The sequence below is a fragment of the Coloeus monedula genome, assembly GCF_965178545.1.
Source record: "Coloeus monedula genome assembly, chromosome: 1".
Taxonomy (NCBI): Eukaryota; Metazoa; Chordata; class Aves; order Passeriformes; family Corvidae; genus Coloeus; species Coloeus monedula.
In genome coordinates this window covers 59,610,490-59,632,462 of record NC_138781.1, presented here as the reverse complement: position 1 = coordinate 59,632,462, position 21,973 = coordinate 59,610,490, and the positions used below count along the sequence as shown (strand labels likewise).

General features: G+C 43.3%; 1 protein-coding gene across 31 annotated transcripts in view; it reads right to left on the bottom strand.

Annotated features, from left to right (window-relative positions):
• TNS3 (tensin 3) overlaps positions 1 to 21,973 on the bottom strand; it is a 369,544-nt gene that overhangs the window by 277,846 nt on the left and 69,725 nt on the right. For 25 of the 31 annotated variants that reach the window (XM_082286375.1, XM_082286389.1, XM_082286380.1 and 22 more), the window contains one exon: positions 16,820 to 16,931. In XM_082286375.1, the coding sequence (XP_082142501.1) occupies positions 16,820 to 16,846 (27 nt within the window). In that variant the 5' untranslated portion in view covers positions 16,847 to 16,931. Of the gene's footprint in view, positions 1 to 14,390; positions 14,449 to 16,819; positions 16,932 to 21,973 lie in introns of those variants that run through there. The other 6 variants (XM_082286390.1, XM_082286392.1, XM_082286393.1 and 3 more) reach the window with 3 other exon arrangements.

The window sequence follows — 21,973 nt, the reverse complement described above, 5'->3', positions numbered from 1 at the left end:
CAGGATGATTTATGGCTTACCAGGACCAAGAGCTTAGCCTTTTCTCTGTCACAAGGGCACCTTGACATATTTAAGCATTTAATGGACATATGGTAGGGCAATATGTTTCATATATTCCATCACACTGCACATGTAGTGAATATAGCTGGTTTATAAGGACAACCTTGCACTTAACCACAGCTTTTATCAAGTGATTCTCTGTGATCAGTGTTTGTGTGCCTGTTTTTAAACAACACCATGTATGGCAAGGGTAGAAAGAAGATAATTCAGGAATCCTCTTGGGGTAGAAACTTGCGTATAAATAGAGAATCTAAGAGATGTAAATCAGTTTAATGCCATCCTAATCCATAAGAAAAATTATTTGTTCCAAAAACATACACTGTACAGGCCTGGGTATTAATTTTTAACTTTCTGGTGACAAAATAAACTGGGATACCTAATCACAGGCCTAGATGTTTGAAAGATACTTTCTTTCCCTCAGCATCTCCAACTCAGCAAAACAGACACATGCTATTAAAGATACTTTTTGACAGTAATAGAAGAGTCTTTGAAAATTCACAACAGAATGTAATCTAAACCAAGCATATAAAAAGATTTGTGTAATCAAGACTTAAGTTTCATAGTTCCCAATTCCAGGCTTCTCTTTTAATACCAGGAAAGATGGGTGTCAGAGTGTCACAGAAGTGGTAGAGCCCAGCTATTTTAATATCTAGGCTAGTGATACTGCTACTGACCAACATCTCACACCTGCAGGAAATGTCTTGCATAAAACATCAGGTCTGTCATTGGCTCAGAAGAAAATATGTTTTCTTTTTGTTAAAATATCTTGATTTGGTTTCTGAAAATGCAAAGTAGGACCACCACAAAAGGATCTCCTCAGGGCAGAGAAGGAGAGGGGGCGATCTATGACCAAAATCTCCCAAATGGCTGCTGGCTACAGTAAACCAATCTGGTTGAACTGGTTTTGTGGATGAAATGTTGCTACAAGTGCAGCTTGCTGGCTATTTTTTTGTCAACAAGTGTTTAATAATGTTGTGATCAGATTTTTATAAAAAAACTCACACAACCACACTTTTCTGCTGACCTGTTCCTATCAACTTTGCAACAATTCCACTCAAAAAAAAGGTCAAAAGGAAAGCAGCATGAAAATCAGATGCACAGAAATTACCTGCAGCATTAAAAATAAGCTGGCATGCAATTTTGTGAGGCAGTTTTGTGCATTTCTTCCCCCCATCCCACTTTGTGTAGGGGGTGGAAGAAGTGTAGCCTAGCTGGTAATACTGGTCTTTAGACACAAAAGTAAACACTTCTGTTTTTAAGAAGTTACCAGAGTCACATGCCAAAAATGTCACAAGTCTAACAGCCACATTACAGCAACAACATCTGCTGGTGCATTTCCTGTGCCTCAAATACTATCCTTGATTTTCTTTTGATCTTTTTCTCATATTCAGCCAACCATTGTCTCTTCATCTGAATATTGCTCCCACTACTTCATGACAGTGACAGCAGACGTTGTTTTTGAAGATGAAGGCTAACAGATGGGAAATTTGTGCAGAGCTTTGGCATTTTGTTAGTTGAGGTGGCTATACAGAGCCTTCCCATGAATGAAATATTCCACTTGCTGTTGCCAACAACAGCAGTGGAAAATATTAAGAGAAAAATATTTTGGCACTACAGCTGCAATAGCATGTCCTTTCTTTTCCTTTACTCCCACCTTCTTCCTGTCCTGTAGAAAGATCTTGACCACAAAAGGCTTACAAAGGCAGAACACTAGCAACAATGAAAATGTTTCCACATTTTAAAAAATACTCATACAGTAAGTTTCTCCCATTTTTTTAAGCTACACTTGCCAGTCAATTAGGAAATTGTTATACCTTACTCCAGTTTAGAAATAAATGTTATTTTTAGACCTCCTCCCTCTAGCTAAAAAGATAACCCCATGTTGCAACATTTCATCCATAAAACCATTTCAACCAGACTGTGGTTTACTGTAGTCAGCAACCCACATGAAACCCAGAAATGGCTGGACTGTCTCCAGGTTTTTCTTCTCTCTTCAGCTGCAGACAGTGCAAGAACTGTCAGATCTCATAAGCTTGCATGTCTGTGATGGATCTTGAAAACATATCCTGCATAAATTATGCTAAGACCAAGGATCAAAGAAAAATAAGAAGAGATCAGCTTAAAATGGGTGATCTCCAAAGTAAGTAAGAAGGCAGATGTTGCTAGATTATGTGGATAAGACTTTATGGGCCTGGAAGTTCTGATTAACAGCTGTTCTTAAGCTCCAACAGAAAATGTAAGTAAAAAAGACCATCACTAGATGAAAACATAATATAGGCTAGGAAATCATCAGTATGATCCTTCAAGTATTTACACAGTTGTAGGCATGCTTTCCAGGTGTTTATTAAATCTCATTAATGACAGTAGATGGGAATGCTGCACAGAATCAGTTAACAACTCCTCCTCTTACCTATTTATAGGGTTCAAATTCTGAATGTGTATAGGAGTTATGCTTGTAGCCTGCCTTAGTGTCTTGAAGCTTCTTCATGTACCAGAACAAATTTTTCAGTATTACAACAATTTTCTTCACCCATCTTTTCTTTAAATAAATTTTATCTTCCTATACATTATTTCTGTCTCCCATGGTAGTTGTTCCCACTGCCCCACCCCTTGTTTTGAAGCCAATTAGAAGGGTAAAGTTGTTTTTGAAATGCATCAGTATTTACTTTGGGTTCCTCTCCCCACATAGCATATCAAGTTCATCACATTTGAATTATATACTCTAAAGATACTAGCATTTCATTTCAGATTTTCCTTTTAGAGCAGATAATTCTAATTTCAACTTATCCTTAGGAATTTTACGTTCCCTTCAAGTGGCCTAAGCTTATAAAATTGCAGAAATATCAGATGAAATAGCAGTCATTGGCTTTAGTGGCAAAAACTGTGGGGTGGGGGATCAAATTTACCTTTTATTTAATCATTCATTAGCCACAATAAAGAGAAGTTACAGCTTTTTAGAAACCTTAGGGGGTTAAACAATAACTTCAAACAAATTAACTAATCACAGATCAAATTCTGGCATGATTAAATTGGTGCTTCTGGGGTAAACAAATAGGTTTTTTATCAGGTTCTACAGGTAACTTTCTGAAGCATCATGTAACAGCTGTGAACATTAAACATTCCACAGAGGTCTATGCCTTGTGTATTTTTTATTTTCAAGTTAGTAAGAACTTACCCTAGAGGTTTCTGCCAAAATTCCTCTCCTCGCCTCAAGTTCTCACTAAGGCAACAATATGCCATCAAAGGATGTCAATTTTACTGTCTCTCTCAGCTCCAGAGTAGGTGTGTTCAGCCAGAATGCTTATATACCACTTGTGTAATGCCTACTGATTACAGTGGCTTCTTTTGTATCTCTATGTGCTCCAGTAAGTCTTAAATCATCCTTCCCTTTCATGTCTTTGCTGTTGTTATGCATGTAACTTCCATGATACACATATTTTCCATGTCTCACTATCTAAGCTCTGCACTGAAATATTAATGCATATCTTGTAAAGTTGTGTTAATTCGAGTACATTTTACTAATCCAGTGGAACTTGCTATTTACTGTGTGCACCTTTTGTCTCGAGAAGAGGGACTGACAATCTCAAACTTCCAATGCCACAGATGGGCTGCAGTCCACATTTCTTTTTTCACTCTCCTCCTTCCCAGGACAGTACACTCTGTGTCACTCATGTCCAGGTCAAAACCCACCCATTTCTGAGGAGTCACTAAAAAGGCTTCTCTGCTGTGACTAAATCAATTAATGCAGTCTCACTTGGACATTGTCACAGATGACTTTCACTAGCAAGACTGACAGTCAAATGAAATTTTACAGCAAGAGCCTGGGCCCCTACCTAACTGAGCCTTGCTTGGCAATTTGTAATCTCTCTTCTTTAGAGTTCACCAAAGCTATGAGTTATTAATCCACTCTAGGGACAACAACAGACCATGCTATTTGGTCCTATAACCTGCATATCCTACTTTAAATTTGGAGGTAATTACTTGGGAAAATAGTAAGGTTTTCTGGTTTGTTTTCTGCTGTTTCTTGATGAGTCTGAACCATACATACAAGAGGTTCGATGCCATCTTAAAACAGTCCCACATAAGACAATATGGTTTGCTGGATCAGTCCTCAAGAAAATATGTAACTGTACAAACACCACACAGAGAGCAAATAGTGATATGATGAAAACCCCTTTTAATTTGATGACAATCTTTTCATTGTCTCAAAAACTTCCCATGTTATAACATCAACATGAGTAGATGGGTATGCCTGTTGCCATAATTAAAAATCTTATGGTTAATCAACCAATTCCCATTGCCATAATTAACTAGAAGATGGTTTAGTTACGTTGAAATTAGAGTATATATATATAAAAATACGAGATAGATAGATACATCTCATAATACACCCATGTAAGCACCTTACAGGATCTTATTTCACAAGGATCACCCCATGGAAATCAGACTGACACAAACACTCCTACCTCACTACACACTTTGCCATTTAGAGCCAACTATAATGCCACTAGCCCAAGCAGGATACATATTCTACCTTTCTAGTTTGTCTGCCAGGACTTGTAACAAGAGACATGCTTTGCACATTATTAAAATGCTCAGAAGTTATTACTGGTCTTAGCACTTACTGAAAAACAGAGTATATAAAACCACCTGCAATATAATCATATAAAATTAAATATCCATATATTTACACACATAGTATGCCCAAACAATTTGTCATCTCCATATGAGTCTTAATATAAAAATGTATTTTGACTTGTCGTAAGCAATGAATTTGATTAAATACAGAGGACTTTTTCAATTGAGTAACGCCAACTAACCCGAAAGTGAGATATTAAGTGGAACACTCGCCAACCACAAGCACAGTCACAAGCAAGTGATTTCAAAGGAAAATATCTTAAAGAAAAATAGCTCAAATTGTCTTCAAATCTTTATCTATGCTCTGTAAGCATGCGAAAGCACTTGAATTAACACAGATACTGCAATTTGGTGAGAACATAGTTTCTATCATTAACCTGCTTGATGAAACAGTCCAGGACTTATTTACTGTACAATTGAATGAAACATATGTTAACATAATTTACAAGATGAAAGTTATTAATAACTTACAAATAAGTCAAGAAGATTAATTGTACTCTTTATTACACTTAGCTTGCACATAACACCATGATAAGAATTTCTCTGCTCACAATACAGTTAACAGCACATGCCAATATAATTTGGCACCTCTGGCTAACATTTATACATGATTTAAAATAAAGTTTCAAAGGAAGAAAGCAAAACTCAAACGTAATCAAAGCATCAAGGAAAAAGATTTTCAGAAAAAAAAAAAACCAGGAACTAAAATTCTACAAGAACTCCTATTTGGATCACTCCAACATATATTTCCAAAACCAACACATTCATAGCTACATTAGATTAACAAAAAGACACTCAGTTCATTCAAAGAACCATTAATTGCTTTACACTCAAAAATTAGTTTATGAAATGCTTGTAGTGCATGTAAAGCCTCACTAGCAGCTAAACCTAAACTAGGTAACTTAACTGTCAGCTGAAGATGAGGGGAGTTTCATCAAAAGACGTCTGTAAAGTGTTTCAACTTTTCACACATATTTCACCCATGTACCGGTTTGGACAAATTTGGAGGAAAATATCCTCTGATAGAAGGCAGGTTACAACCACCCCTCCCCCACCGGGTTCAGGGGAAAAAAAATTTTCCCCGGAGGAAAGTGAAAGAGATAAACTATTTATTTAACAAACACACAGGAAAATAACATAATGCTGAATAATAAAACTTCTCGCTGTGGAGAGAAACCTGGGAAGATTTCAGAGTCCTTTTGTAGGTGTGGTCCCTGTCCTCCTCCTTGGAGCTGCGTCAGTGTGGGCCCACCTCCGAGGCCTTGGTCGAAAATTCTCCTGGTGTGTTCTGATGTTGAAACAGTCCAGAAGAGAAGAAGGGAAAAACTGAAGTCCCAGGAAAACAAAGTTCAACTCTCCGTCTCCCTCCGGAGAAAAGGAGCCAAAAGCTGACTGAAAAGCAAGCCAGGTGCTTCCTCTGCTCTTCTCGCCACAGCAGGAGAACGCAGAGGAGTGTGTATCTGCGTCCTTGAACAACTGTTTTGAAAAGTTTGCTCAGTTTTTTTCTCTCCCCCCTCTCAGGCTCAGTTTAAAGGCACAGAAGGCACAGGATTGATTTCTGGGCATAGAGCAGTGATAGGGGATACACATCATAAACTCACCCCAAGACAACCCATCACATCAATGTTCTAACAGCTACAGAATAATACTTTATTATTTAAAATTACTCAAATTTCCCAAATCTGGTCTCCAGTTTTTTAAATTGCCAGAAAGTCTAGAGATTCAGAGCTCTCTGTTCTACACTAAAAATTATTTGATCAAAACACAACAAAGATAAATAATAACTTTTAAAAGCAAAGGAAAATAAAGTAAAAGAAATTTTTAACATCTGTTTTATATACATAAAATATAAAATAAAAATAGTAAAATAGAAATTCATGTGTAAAGACAGAAATTACATTCTTATGACAGCTTGTTTACAAGTAGGGTAAAATACTGGATTGTCTCGGTTTTGAAAGACAGGTGTCTGCTAAGGAAGGCAGAAGCCCCCCTTGAAGTGGCAGATATAACCCCTTTTCTCTCTAAGTTATTATATTTCGAAATCAAGGGCCTTTAGGCAAAGATGTGGGAAATAGGAATAACAGTTCTTTACTATATATATATATATATATATATATATATATGTATGTATATAACCAGTCAAACAAAACAACAACAACTATGGCAGTAACAGCACACACAAACCCAGTCCCAGCCTTCTCGGCTGTCGGGCCCTTTCCCCTCGGGTGCAGTTCCGCTCGCAGCCGGCAGGGGCGCTGGCGGCTCCCAGTGAGCAGGGCGGGTGCGATGGTTCCCCCGCGGCTGCAGGGGGCGCTCCGGAGCGAGCTCGGGAAACACGCGGCACCCGTGCCCTGGGATCCCGGGAAGGGAAGGAACAAAGGCTTCACAAACCCCTGGGCAGCCGATCCCGGACTCTCAGGAACAGCAGGCTGGAACGGCAGGCTGGGACGGCAGGCTGGAACGGCAGGCTAGAGCGGCAGGGACGAGCACAAATCCGGGGTGGCAGACGAGATGTATCCAGATGGGAAAAACCCCACGGAGGCCCAGGCAGGCAGGGCGAGCAGGGCTACAGTGTAGCGAAAGCTCGAAGCAACAGCGGGGCAGGGCAGGGAAAGCGGCTTTTGGGGTCCCGGCGTTGTTTCCAGCAGGAAGAAGGAACGGCCAAAAGAAAGAAGCAGCAGCTCCTTTCTCTGCAGCTTCTCTCTCCGGACGCTCAGAGCGAACTGACCCCACACCCAGGTGTAGACAAAGGAGTAGCCAGGCCTGCCCCACTCCCCTTTTTGTCCTTCTTAAGTACAGCTATTTGTCCCCTAGCAACATGCCTATGGGAGAAAATTCCTTTAACAGGAAAAAAACTAAGACTAAACTAAAACCCCAACATTATCCACCCCAAATTTTTTCCCATACTAACATGTTACATGAAACTTAACCTTTTTTAACCATATAAATCTATGCATTACCCAAATTATATACAAATATACATGCTGATACTGATACAAGTACAGAGCCATGGGTAGTTTACCCTAAAACAAGGTTCCCTTGAGGTAAGCATCAGGTCTCTCCATCCTTTTGCATCACCCACCAGGTGCAACCTGGTCCCTGAGCAAAAACGACCCCACGGATGGGTTTGTCTTTGCTCAAGGCAGACTTTACCCAAACAGTTTTCCCAAGCATACCTCTAATGTGCACCACTGGAACCTTATCTCCGTCTGTTGTTTGTAGGGGTTCGGATTGGGCAGGGCCTGCTCGGCTGGTGGAGCCTCGGGTGTTAACTAACCAGGTGGCTCTTGCTAAATGCATCTCCCAGTTTTTGAAAGTCCCCCCACCCAGTGCCTTCAAGGTGGTTTTAAGCAGTCCATTACACCACTCAACCTTCCCAGCTGCTGGTGCATGGTAAGGGATGTGGTACACCCACTCTATGCCATGTTCTCTAGCCCAGGTGTTTATAATAAAGACTGTTCTTGAAATGAGTCCCATTGTCAGACTCGATTCTCTCAGGGGTGCCATGCCTCCAAAGGACTTGCTTTTCCAGGCCCAGGATGGTGTTCCGGGCAGTAGCATGAGGCACAGGATAGGTCTCCAGCCATCCAGTGGTGGCTTCTACCATTGTGAGCACATAGCGCTTGCCTTGGTGGGTTTGAGGCAGTGTGATGTAATCAATCTGCCAGGCCTCCCCATACTTGTATTTGGACCATCGCCCACCATACCACAGAGGCTTCACCCGCTTGGCCTGCTTGATCGCAGCGCATGTCTCACAATCATGGATAACCTGGGAGATACTGTCCATGGTTAGATCCACCCCTCGGTCTCGTGCCCACTTATAGGTGGTATCTCTGCCCTGATGACCTGAGGCATCATGGGCCCATCGAGCTAGGAACAGTTCTCCTTTATGTTGCCAATCTAAGTCTATCTGGGACACCTCTATTTTCGCAGCCTGATCTACCTGTTTGTTGTTACGATGTTCTTCATTAGCCCAGCTCTTGGGGATGTGAGCATCTACATGATGGACCTTCACAGATAGCTTCTCTACCCGAGTGGCAATGTCTTTCCACTCTTCAGCAGCCCAGACTGGTTTTCCTCTGTGCTGCCAGTTCGCCTTATTCCAGCTTTCCAGCCAACCCCACAGAGCATTGGCTACCATCCATGAATCAGTGTAGAGGTAGAGCTTTGGCCACTTCTCTCTTTCAGCTATGTCCAGAGCTAATTGGACAGCTTTGAGCTCAGCAAATTGGCTCGATCCACCTTCTCCTTCAGTAGCCTGTGCAACTTGTCGTGTGGGGCTCCATACAGCGGCTTTCCATTTCCGGCTAGCGCCTACAATTCGGCAGGAACCATCAGTGAAGAGGGCGTATTGTCTTTCACTCTCTGGTAGCTCGTTGTATGGTGGGGCTTCTTCAGCACGTGTCACCTGCTCCTCTTCTTCTTCAGAAGATAACCCAAAAGTCTCACCTTCCGGCCAGTTCGTAATTATTTCCAAGATCCCAGGGCGACTTGGGTTTCCAATTCAGGCGCGCTGCGTGATGAGGGCAATCCATTTGCTCCAAGTAGCGTCGGTGGTGTGATGCGTGGAGGGAACCTTTCCTTTGAACATCCACCCCAGCACCGGTAGTCGGGGTGCCAGGAGGAGTTGTGCCTCTGTGCCGATTACCTCTGAGGCAGCTTGGACTCCTTCATAAGCTGCCAGGATTTCCTTCTCTGTTGGGGTGTAGTTGGCTTCAGATCCTCTATAGCTTCAGCTCCAGAATCCCAGTGGTCGGCCCCGAGTCTCACCAGGCACCTTCTGCCGGAGGCTCCAGGACAGACCATTGTTCCCGGCTGCAGAGTAGAGCACGTTCTTCACCTCTGGTCCTGTCCTGACTGGGCCAAGGGCTACGGCGTGAGCAATTTCCTGTTTGATCTGGGCGAAGGCTTGCTGCTGTTCAGGGCCCCAGTGGAAATCTTCTTGCGGGTAACCAGGTAGAGAGGACTCACGATCTGGCTGTACTCGGGAATGTGCATCCTCCAGAAACCTATGGCGCCTAGGAAAGCTTGTGTTTCCTTCTTGTTGGTCGGTGGAGCCATTGCTGTGATCTTATTGATGACCTCAGTGGGAATCTGATGTCGTCCATCTTGCCACTTTACTCCCAGGAACGGGATCTCTCGGGCAGGTCCCTTGACCTTGCTCTTCTTGATGGCAAAACCAGCTCGCAGGAGAATTTGAATTATTCTCTCTCCTTTCTCAAACACTTCGGTTGCGGTGTTCCCCCACACAATGATGTCATCAATGTACTGCAGATGTTCTGGAGCCTCACCCTTTTCTAGTGCAGTCTGGATCAGTCCATGACAGATGGTGGGACTGTGCTTCCACCCCTGGGGCAGTCGGTTCCAGGTGTACTGCACGCCCCTCCAGGTGAAGGCAAACTGAGGCCTGCACTCTGCTGCCAGGGCAGTGGAGAAGAATGCATTGGCAATGTCAATAGTGGCGTACCACTTCGCTGCTTTGGACTCCAGCTCGTACTGGAGCTCCAACATGTCTGGCACGGCAGCGCTCAGCGGTGGAGTCACTTCATTCAGGGCATGATAGTCCACAGTCAATCTCCATTCCCCGTCAGACTTGCGCACAGGCCAGATGGGGCTGTTGAAGGGTGAGTGGGTCTTGCTGACCACCCCTTGACTCTCCAGCTCGCGGATCATCTTGTGGATGGGGATCACAGCATCTCGATTTGTCCGATACTGCCGGCGGTGCACTGTCGAGGTGGCAATTGGCACTCGTTGCTCTTCCACTTTCAGGAGCCCAACTGCAGAAGGATTCTCAGATAGTCCAGGCAGGGTGTTCAATTGCCTAATGCCCTCTGCCTCCACAGCAGCAATCCCAAATGCCCACCTGAGTCCTTTTGGGTCTTTGTAATAGCCATTCCGGAGGAAGTCTATGCCTAGAATACACGGGGCCTCTGAGCCGGTCACAATCGGATGCTTTTGCCACTCCTTCCCAGTCAGGCTCACCTCATCTTCCAAAAGGGTCAACTGCTGTGATCCCCCAGTCACCCCAGAGATGGATACAGGTTCTGCCCCCACATGTCCCGATGGCATTAAAGTACACTGTGCCCCAGTATCAACCAATGCATCATATTTTTGTGGCTCTGATGTGCCAGGCCATCGGATCCACACCGTCCAGAAAACTCGGTTCTCCTGTGCCTCTTCCTGGCTAGAGGCAGGGCCCCTCTAGCCCTGGTTATCATTCTTTCCCTGGGCGTACATGCTCGAGGTGCTTTCAAGGGGATCCGACATATCATCCTCCCTTCTGTAATACCTGGCAGCTCGGTCACGGAAGGCTGAGGCTACCTTCACCTTAGCGGAACCCCCTCAGTTAGTGCCTCCCTCCTTGAGTTCACGCACCCGCGCTGCCAGGACAGAGGTGGGTTTCCCATCCCACCTTCTCATGTCTTCCCCATGCTCACACAGGAAAAACCACAGCTCAGCTCGTGGGGTGTACCCTCTCTCTCTAGCAGGGGGATGACGGGCTCTGACTTGGGGGCCCGTGACTCGCACTGGTGCCACACTGACCCTCCTCATTTTCTCCCTCATCTCCTCCCTCATCTCCTCCCTCATCTCCTCCCTCATTTCCTTCCTCATCTCCTTCATCTCTTCTTTGAGATCCTGGACCACAGCAGAGACATGAGCTTTCAGCAGGCCATTGATCATGCTGTCATAATGCCTGAGCTTGTTGGCAACAGAGCCCACTGTTTCTCGGGTATTGTCAGCATCAATCGTTGCAATGAAGGTGGTGTATTGCGATGGCCCTAGCCTTGCCAGGTTCCACATCATCTGTCCTGTGCACCTGACCTCATCGGGGTCATTATCATGCTGTCCATCCTTCCCAAAGAGTACCTCTAATATTGCCACCTCTCTTAGCTGTTGGATCCCTTGCTCGAGTGTCTTCCACTGCATTCTATGATGATACTCCTGCATTCTTTCTTTGTGAATGAACCTTTCTCTCACACTCATTAAGAGCCGCTCCCAGAGAGAGAGGGGCCCTGGCTCCCTCACAAATATCTGGTCCATACCTGGGTCCTGGGTCAACGATCCCAGATACCTTGCCTCACCACTATCCAGTTGCACACTTGTGCCCATAAGGTCCCAAACCCGAAGCAGCCAGGTGGTATAAGGCTCACGCCCCCTTCGCACAATGTCGTTTCGCATAGCACCAAGACTGTCGTACGACAGGGACTCAGTGATGATTTCTGGCTCTGGCTCTCCTGCTGGTTGTGAGGGCCCTGGTTGCCCATCATCATTAACTGGTCTTACACTTCCTCCTTTGCACAGGGGCAACTGCTGCTGGCTGTGGTTGTCCTTGTGGTTCAGCTGAAGCCTGGACGGTTGTAACATCCATGGGTTCCACTGCTGCACCATCGGACTCACCCTCTTTGGGGCAGGGAGAGAGTTTTTCACTAGTTGAGGAGGTGTATTCCCTTAGCAATTGGCATATCTCCTGGCGCACCTGGCCCATCTCCTGGCACATCTCCTTGCGCACCTGGCCCATCTCCTGGCACATCTCCTTGCGCACCTGGCCCATCTCCTGGCATATCTCCTGGCGCACCTGGCCCATCTCCTGGCATATCCCCTGGCGCACCTGACCCATCTCTTGGCACATCTCCTGCATCCCTTTTGCCAGTACCCCCACCCAGTTTGGGTAGTCCATTTCTGAGGTGGACTGTTGGGCGGTATCAGTCTGTGGGGCGGGGTCTCTAGTGTCTGGGGCTGTGTCAGGTTCTGGGGCAGGATAGGGCTCTGGGGTAGGATCTCTAGTGTCTGGGGCCGTGTCAGGTTCTGGGGCAGGATCAGGCTCTGGGGTGGAAACTCTACTCTCTGGGGCCATGTCAGGTTCTGGGGCAGGATCTCTAGTCTCTGGGGCTGGTGTCCGGGTAGATATCTAAGCCAATCTCAACTTATCCTTGAGTGCTAAATAGAGTAGGCCTATCAGCAGCAGATGGTTAGTATTCAGAGGGAATTTAAACCCTTCGAAAATTGATGGGGTGGGCCCGAAGAACTGGTTGAGGGGTTGGGGGAAAACTTCCCCTGGTGTCATTTCCTCACAGAAGGTACCATTGTTAACATAACCCCAAAAACATGTGCTCAGTGTGTGATAGCTGTTTATCCATGTGCCCACATTCCGGAGGAAGCTAAAAACCCATGAATTCCTCACCTTCTCGACCCATAACGCAAGCTGGATAACAGCAATGGTAGCCTTAATCAGAGGACCCATATTCAAGTAAGGAGCTGCAAAGGGGAAGAATATAGCCACGGCCACATGCCACCCGAACCAGGGTAAACTAGACCACATAGTGCTGCCTAACAAGGTTCCTATATCTGGCACACAAAATAAAGTTATCCAGGAACTGTTACTCCTTTTTCACCTCTCTCTCTTAATGCCCTCAGGCCCCACATTGGGCGCCAAGATCTGTCTCGGTTTTGAAAGACAGGTGTCTGCTAAGGAAGGCAGAAGCCCCCCTTGAAGTGGCAGATATAACCCCTTTTCCCTCTAAGTTATTATATTTCGAAATCAAGGGCCTTTAGGCAAAGATGTGGGAAATAGGAATAACAGTTCTTTACTATATCTATATATATATATGTATATAACCAGTCAAACAAAACAACAACAACTATGGCAGTAACAGCAAGCACAAACCCAGTCCCAGCCTTCTCGGCTGTCAGGCTATTTCCCATTGGGTGCAGTTCTGCTTGCAGCCGGCAGGGGCGCTGGCGGCTCCCGGTGAGCAGGGCAGGTGCGATGGTTCCCCCGCGGCTGCAGGGGGCGCTCCGGAGCGAGCTCGGGAAACACGCGGCACCCGTGCCCTGGGATCCCGGGAAGGGATGAAACAAAGGCTTCACAAACCCCTGGGCAGCCGATCCCGGACTCTCAGGAACAGCAGGCTTGGACGGCAGGCTGGAACGGCAGGCTGGAGCAGCAGGCTAGAGCGGCAGGGACGAGCACAAATCCGGGGTGGCAGACGAGATGTATCCAGATGGGAAAAACCCCACGGAGGCCCAGGCAGGCAGGGCGAGCAGGGCTACAGCGTAGCGAAAGCTCGAAGCAGCAGCAGTGGGGCAGGGCAGCCACAGCTCGGCCTCCAGCAGGGCAGGGAAAGCGGCTTTTGGGGTCCCGGCGTTGTTTCCAGCAGGAAGAGAAGAACGGCCAAAAAGAAAGAAATAGCAGCTCCTTTCTCTGCAGCCTCTCTCTCCGGACACTCAGAGCGAACTGACCCCACACCCAGGTGTAGACAAAGGAGTAGCCAGGCCCGCCCCACTCCCTTTTTTGTCTTTCTTAAGTACAGCTATTTGTCCCCTAGCAACATGCCTATGGGAGAAAATTCCTTTAACAGGAAAAAAACTAAGACTAAACTAAAACCCCAACATGGATATTCAACATTTAGGTAGCTTAAAAAAATAAAAGGCTTCTGTAACCCTAGTGGCCTTTAGCTAACCATGTAAATGCACAAGATTATTATGTATTATTTGTTTAGCCATGAATTAAATTATACTGTACTTCAGGGAAAATCAACCAGAGCATTCAAGTTTGAGGTAGTACTGAAGAGACATGGGGAGTCATGCGGTCCACAGCTTACTGCAAGATATGCAGGTAGTGTAGAAATCAATCAAAAGCTGTTTGTCCTTACCTCATAATGAGAATCTGTATCAAAGACAAACATGCTTACCACGCAGAAGAAGAGCCAGGAGCTTCCCTTTCTTCAACTCTCTCTTTCCTTTTTGCCACTGTTTTTGTAGGAAAATTGTAACTGAGTATACTTTACTGGGATGGACTGAAGTATGAAAGGATAAAGGGACATCATTCAACGGTACCTTTCATTAAATCGTTCATTGGTCACAGTAAGTTTTTACGCACCGCATTTGCAAGACAGGGCTGACACCCCCAAACACACCCCCAAAATTACTACCACATACTACAAAAAGCCTACACAACACCCAGTTACAGCTTTTTTTCTTTTTTCTTACAACAAGTAGATGATTCATTGCTAGAAAACAGCGAATACTACATACTGACCAATCTGGAGCTTTCCCCTTACCTCATTTCGCTTACATGTAACTTTCCCTTAACTGGTAAGATCCAGCCTGAAAGGAACCTATAGTCTGGACAAAGAGCTGTCAATTTGTGAGAAGAAACTGTTAAAAGGGAATATTTTCTTATTAACAAAGAAACTATTTCTTAACTATAAGCTTTTCTTCTTCCTCCCCTCCCTTGCAATGCCAACTTGCAACACCAAGGGAGAATTTATCAGAAGCAGCAGAGCAGCACCAGGATTTGGCTCTGAAACAGCTAGCTCATTTTTATTCATATTAATAAGAGTTTCAGAGTACTAGGGATACATTTCAAGTACCTGAAGTGCTGGCAAGGAAAGAGACTACTTTTAATTCTTGCTTTTCCAAAACTATGCTTTATGAAGTCCATGCTGTAAGTTAAAATACAAATGAGTTCTTATTAAATTGAAATTACTTGGAATTATCTCTTCACTGTGTAACTTGTGTGCTCCCATCCCACAGGTAAGTATCAAACAACAATCAGTCAAAATGTAACAGTAGCAAAGACGACTGGTGGGTCTGCCAGATGCTCACATCAACAAAAGAGGCTAGGTAATAAAGTCGAGGGGTTCCTTCTGAAAATTGCACCCAGAAACCTAGAGAAGATTATCCCAGACTGACTTAGAAATAGACACAGATGTATCATAGACATGAATGTATTTGAATGGGGAGTGTGTTGGAGGGAAGTGGCATTTAAAAGATGCATAGACGTGGCCCTTTAGGACATGGTTTAGTGGTATACTTGAAAGTGACAGGTTAGCACTTGGACTCAATGATCTCAGAAGTCTTTACCAGCCTAAATGATTCTATGAATCAAAGTTCTGGTTCTCTCCCTGTACAGTACTGTTTACACTGAACCTGATCAAGAGGGTCTTTAGGCAGTTTCTTCACTAAGCAGTCTTCCTTCCAAAAATACTATTCCTGCTAAATTGAAAACAACTAAATCCTAAGAACTTTGGAACCAACCTCCAGAAGGACAGTGAGAAGAAATATTTTAAAGAAATGCATACATAATTACCACTCCTATGATGATAGCTATAATGCTGAATATATAGCTGTTCATCTGCAGTCTGCACCATAGCTCAGGAAATGGCCACATTCCTTCCATATCCTCTCACACCTCCCTTTCAAACTCTCAGAGGGATCCTAAGTTGTCTGAAGAACATGAAAGGGGGGAGATGGGAGAAGGAGATCCAACTAGAACCTGAAGTTGGTGCAAACACCTCTAAGTGAAAACAGCAACTACTTTTTAGATGAACAGACAATAGCATTCTCATTCTCGGAACTAAAGGAATGGTTTGATTAACGTGGAACAACAGGAGTCAAACACTAACCAGGCAGAACCAGGGGATCAAAAGCCCTATCCCTGGGCAACTTGCAGAAAGGACCTATTGAGCTTTCCCAATATTTAATTTTTCACAGGTATCCCATGGAGAAGAGGGAAGGATGTGCAATTCTACACAGCAGGGGAGAAGAGTGAGGGAAAACAGCATTAAGGTGCAGGCAGGAATACCACAGGAAGAAAGTGTCTAGTCTGTGTTATCCAGGACATCTTTATTCTTTCTGTGAGTGATTAGACTGAAGGATTAATGATTAGACAGAGCATAATGCAAATGGAAAAATTAAAGTAAATAAATAGACAACTGCTCTTGTGATTCTTTTGGAAATTAACATAGATAAATCATTCATGCCTCAGGGAGCAAGGGTCACACACTTCCTCATTTGTAGACTGAATTCCAGAAGCATATGTCATCCACTGTGTACACATCACGCATATGCTCCTTACAGATCCTCTGCAGGCACTGCCTTATTCTGTCTAAATAGCATAGTAGTATAAGTACATTACTATACAAGTCCAATTACCTACTACAGTACCCTATTCCCTGACAGTAGCAGGGAACATTATTGTACAAAGGAAGGAAATAAACTGAAGGTAACAGTCCAGGAGGAATACCAGAAACGTGGATTTCTAGAAATTTAAACATTAATATAAAACTCATTTTCTTAACGAAGCAAGAAAGTAAACACCACATCATGTATTACTCACCTCTGTAGGATATCCCTTGGCTATCATTTACTTGTTTGCAGATTCCACAGATACTGGATTTCTTAAAAGACTTATTTTTGAAGGTGTGAGACCTTGAAGCTGTTGCTTGAGGCTGGAAGCAAGGAGAATAAATCAGACCTTCACTCAGCTTTTGAGTCATAATTTTAAGGGAAATATAAATAATTTTAAAATAACAATAACAGTAGTTATTTTTAGTAGTTAAATACAGTAGTGTATATATAACAAAATTTAACAGTATACTTTTATATAAAGTACCATTTAACAGTCATGTTATATTTAGCAGTATAATAGTAGCAACATGAAAGTGCTCTTGCTCGCTCTCTCATCCTCACTCTTGTTCTAGAACATAAGATTTCCACTCTCAAGTGTGGGAGACATCAAAATGTGAACAACCTCTTGCACATCAGGACATGGCCACTGCAATTCATTTTTTATCATAATTTCACAATTCACTCTGTAACTTACCTTTTAAGAGAAAATACAGAATAATGTCTATGATATGACCCAACAGTCTTCTGACCTAAGTTTTATCTACATAAAAACTAGCATTGGTTCAGTTTCAACTGGTTAAAAATGCTGTAAGAACTGCTCTATCACAGTAGCCAATTTAACTAAAGCTAACTTAAAATTCCCTTTGTTTCTTTCCCGTATAAGAAACATACACTAGTTTAAAGTAGCATTATTTCCACATTAGCTGAAATATCATATTAAAATATAACACAATTATGAAATTTCTAACTGGGGACAGAATTCAAAAAGTCAATACCATATTTGCAATAGATATTTTATGGCTTTTATAACTTAGGAAACATTTAGGTAGAAAAACAGAGGAGGCTACCAAAAGCCTTTGACAGCCATTATCTTTTCTAGGTGTGTAACAACATTTATGTTCATTGGCAGACTTTCTGGAAATATCAGTTACCTATTCAAAAACAAAAATACATTTCACCAGACCATGAAAACCCCCAAATGCTCTTCACGTTTCTTCATTTTCATTTCACATTTGCACCATACTGTCCTTAAAAGTACTGCAAACAAGCCTGCATTCAACACTAACACCTGTGCTGAGCTTTAGCAGCAGTTTAGAAGCAGAAAGCTGTCCCACAGCTGGACCATTTCAGCACCAGACTTCCACCCATATGTCAGTTGAGAAAGTTTCCCAGCATGGTGCAATGCACAAGGTAACACGGTAAAGAGGAATCCCAAGAATTCTTTGTGGCTTTAAGCAACTCAATATGGCTCTAAGCAAAAGGTTTACTGATTCCAAAAATAACTACAACACAGCTACATAACAGGCACAAGAACAGTCATAAAAACAATGACACTTTTCAAGTACAGCCTCCACATGGGCCTATCCGAAACTCCACAGAAGCCCTGAGGAACACAAATGGCAACAATTGACCACACTGAGCAGTCTGCAGGCTCAAATGCCCCATCCCCAGTGGGGATTCACAGTCAGCTTGATCTTAAGAATGGCTTCAGGAAATATTGCTGGTCTTACCCACAGTGTAAAGCCAAGATAACTCACTTACTTCCATAAACAATAAATTACAGAGACTGCAGGAATAAACCTTTGTCTGGACTTTCAGGAAAATCTTTCCAATGGTAAGGTATATTAATGAGCAGAAATTAGTAAATTAGTGAGAGAAATAATCTACTGGTCCGCATCCTTAAAAGTCTGAAAAAGCAGATGAAATGGTTGAGAAATAAAACTGAATTGTATACACTGCTTCATCGTGTATTGGGTTTGCATGGCCAGGTTTTGGTGGGCAGGGTGGCTACAGCAGTGGCTTCTGTGAGAAGCTGCTAAAAGTTTCCTCCATGTCCAGCACAACCGATACCAGCCAGCTCCAAGACAGCCACTGCTCGCCAAGGCTGGGCCAATCAGAAGTGGAAGTAATGCCTCTGTGATAACATTTTTAAGAAGAAAAAAAGTTACTGTGCAGATATCATTGGAGCCAGAGAAGAGTGGGGTGAGAGTATGTGAGAGGAAGAACTCTGCAGACACCAAGGTCAGTGGAGAAGGAGGAGGCAGAGGTGCTCCAAGCACAGGAGCTGAGATTCCTCTGCAGTCCATGGTGAAGACCATTGAGAAGCAGCTGTGCCCCTGCAGCCCATGGAGGAGACCCATGCTGGAGCAGGTGGATGCCTGACAGGAGGCTGTGAACCTGTGGGAAGCGCGTGCTGGAACAGGCTCCTGGCAGGGACTTGCAGACTCACGGAGCCCACACTGGAGCAGGTTTCCTAGCAGGACTTGTGACCCCATGGAGGACGCACACTGAAGGAGGCTGTTCTCAAAGGACCCATGGAACAGTGACTCACACTGCAACAGTTTATGGAGAACTGTAGCCTATAGGATGGATTCACATTGGAGGAGTTTGTGGAACACTGTCTTCCATGGGAGGGGCCTCATGCTGGAGGCAGGGGAAGGACTCCTCTCCCTGAGCAGCAGCAGAAACAGCTTGTCATCAATTAATGGTAATCTCCATTCTCCATCTCCCTGCACCACTTGAGCTGAGAAGAAGGTAGGGGTGGGGAAGGGTATTTTTAAGGTCTAACTTTATTTTTCATTAGCCTGCTCTCAATTTGTTAGTAATAAATGGGTATTTTTAAAGTCTAACTTTATTTTTCATTAGCCTGCTTTCAATTTGTTAGTAATAAATTCAGTTAATATCTCTAATTCGAGTCTGGTTTGTTCACAATGCTATTTGGTGAGTGGTCTTGCCCTGTCCTTATCTCATGAGCCCTTCCCTGTCCAGTTGCAGAGAAAAGTGATAGAGAAGCTTTGGTGGGTGCCTGCAATCCTGTCAGAGTCAACCCACTACTGTCTTTTTGGTGCCGAAACCCAGGAAGGGGTAGTTTAAGCCCAGATGGAAATTAAGTACCACACAGCCACTCGGTCAGCTCTCCTCTTTCTTGCCCCCCTCCTCCCCGAATGGAATGGGGAGAAGAATTGAAGTGAAAGTTGTATGTTGATATAAGAACAATTTTATTTTTATTATTATTATTATTATTATTATTATTATTATTATTGTATTTTATTTTCAGTGGAAAATAATAATGATAATAAAAGGAAACAGTAAGTGATGCACAATGCAATTGCTCAGTTAGCTACCTCCTAACTGATGCCAGACCGCCCTTCCTGAACGCAGATCAGCCACCCTTTCAGTAATTCATCCCAGTTTATATATACAGGGCATGATGTTTTATGGTGTGGAATATCCCTTTGTTCAGTTCAGGTCACCTGTCCCAACTATGCTCCCTCCCAGTTTGTTTTGCTTACCTCCTTGCTGGCAGAGCATGAGAAAAAGGGGGAAAAAAACTCCTTGACTTAGTATCAGCACAACTTGGCAAAACACAAAACGTCAGTGTGTTATCAACACTATTTCATACCAAATCCAAAACACAGCACTGTAACAGCTACTGAGAAGAAATTACTCTAGCTAAAAACAGGGTAATTACAAACTTTGATCATTCCTTGTAGAAACCAAAGGCACAAATTCCCCTGTATGACATTTGCATCATGCTACTTCAGGTTAAATTGGAAGATATTGTCAGAAGTATGATTCATATCAAAAATAAACAATAAAGAAAAAGAACAGCTGAACTCCAGAATTATATAGGAACATAGTTGATGGCAAACAGATCAAAGTTATTAGTTTTGAAAAATCTCCGTCACGATTGGGTTTTTTGGCTTTGAAACTACAGGAGATGCTTTTAAAGGTCTAGGAGGAAGGAAAAATGTCATTACATACAGGTAACTTCTCTAATTCAACACAGGGAGGTTCTGTGCCATACTGGGTTTGGGCATTGTTCCCAAAGAGCTGGGAATCCCTCATTTCCACAGCCTCTTCCTTAAAAAAAAAAAAAAGTCAGCAATCCCCACTGGTTGCTGCAGTTTCTCTCCGTAAACTTATGAACAAAAACCACAATTCTCATTTTAGATTTATCCTCCCTTCTTCCCTGCAGAGTTCTACTTTTGGAACATGTTTGTGATTCTCTCTGAAAATTAGTTTAGCAGAGCTTGCACTATTGAAGAAATTAATGGATAAATTTCACTGTAAGTATATTCTGTAGCTAGGCCTGCTTCTCCTTATTTCCTACCTAACAAACACGTCGCGAACCTTGGCGTTTGCACTATTCCAAAGAAAAACAATTGTCATAAGAACTCACAGTTTAGATACTGGAGTTTAGTGTAAATAGGTCTTGACATTAGTTGATCAACTAGTCAGTCTGTCCATTTAATTTACAACATAAACATCAAATGCATTTTTTCTGTGGCATTTAGGAAATATTTTGCAATGCAGCCTTGGCATCTACATTAAAAAAAAATGTGCATTTTTTGTTCCCTGTTGTTCATTTTAGGTACATTCCACTATGGGCTCTCCAAGCAATTCAGTTAAACAGCTCATTTCAGGAACTTCAGTACCCACAACTTATAGTCTTCTTATACAAGAACTCAGTATAACCTACTGTGAAATCTACAGAAGGCTAGATAAAGGTTTCTTTGTTGTCACCGGGTACAGATTTGGTGGAGAAGCACAAAGAAAGACGCCAAGGAAAAAGAAAGAAAAACATATAAAAAGAAAGAAGCAGGGGCGGGGGCGGGGGGGGGGGGGAAGGCAAAGCAAACACAGCAAGCAATGCTACTTTCATGAGGCTCAATACTGGAATCTAAAGTGCATATGATTGTTAGGAACAAAAACTGGAAGAAATCAGTTCAAAACCACAGACTACAGACTCAGGTTTTGTCCGAAGAAAAGTCTGTAATTATATGTGGTCTCAATTGCTAGCATTATGAAAATTACTCTGGAAATATTTTGCCATGCTGTGCTCTCTGTGGCATGCAGAAATCTAATGAAGTGGGACTCTATCCCAGACTTGCATCAATGTAACTCTGCAGACTGTGTAAAGACTTACAGATGCATCCTCAGCTATGATAAATTTCAAATACTACTCATCACTGAGCATTTTCATTAGGTAGCAACAGGCTGAACATCACCAGATGCAAAATTCACAGCACCTCTGTCAAAGGCAGTTTACTACAAAAAACTCTCCAGACTGAAATTAAGCCAATACAGGTTAAAACAGTCAAGATCCACAACTTCGTTTTTGGCAATACCAATAGAAGCA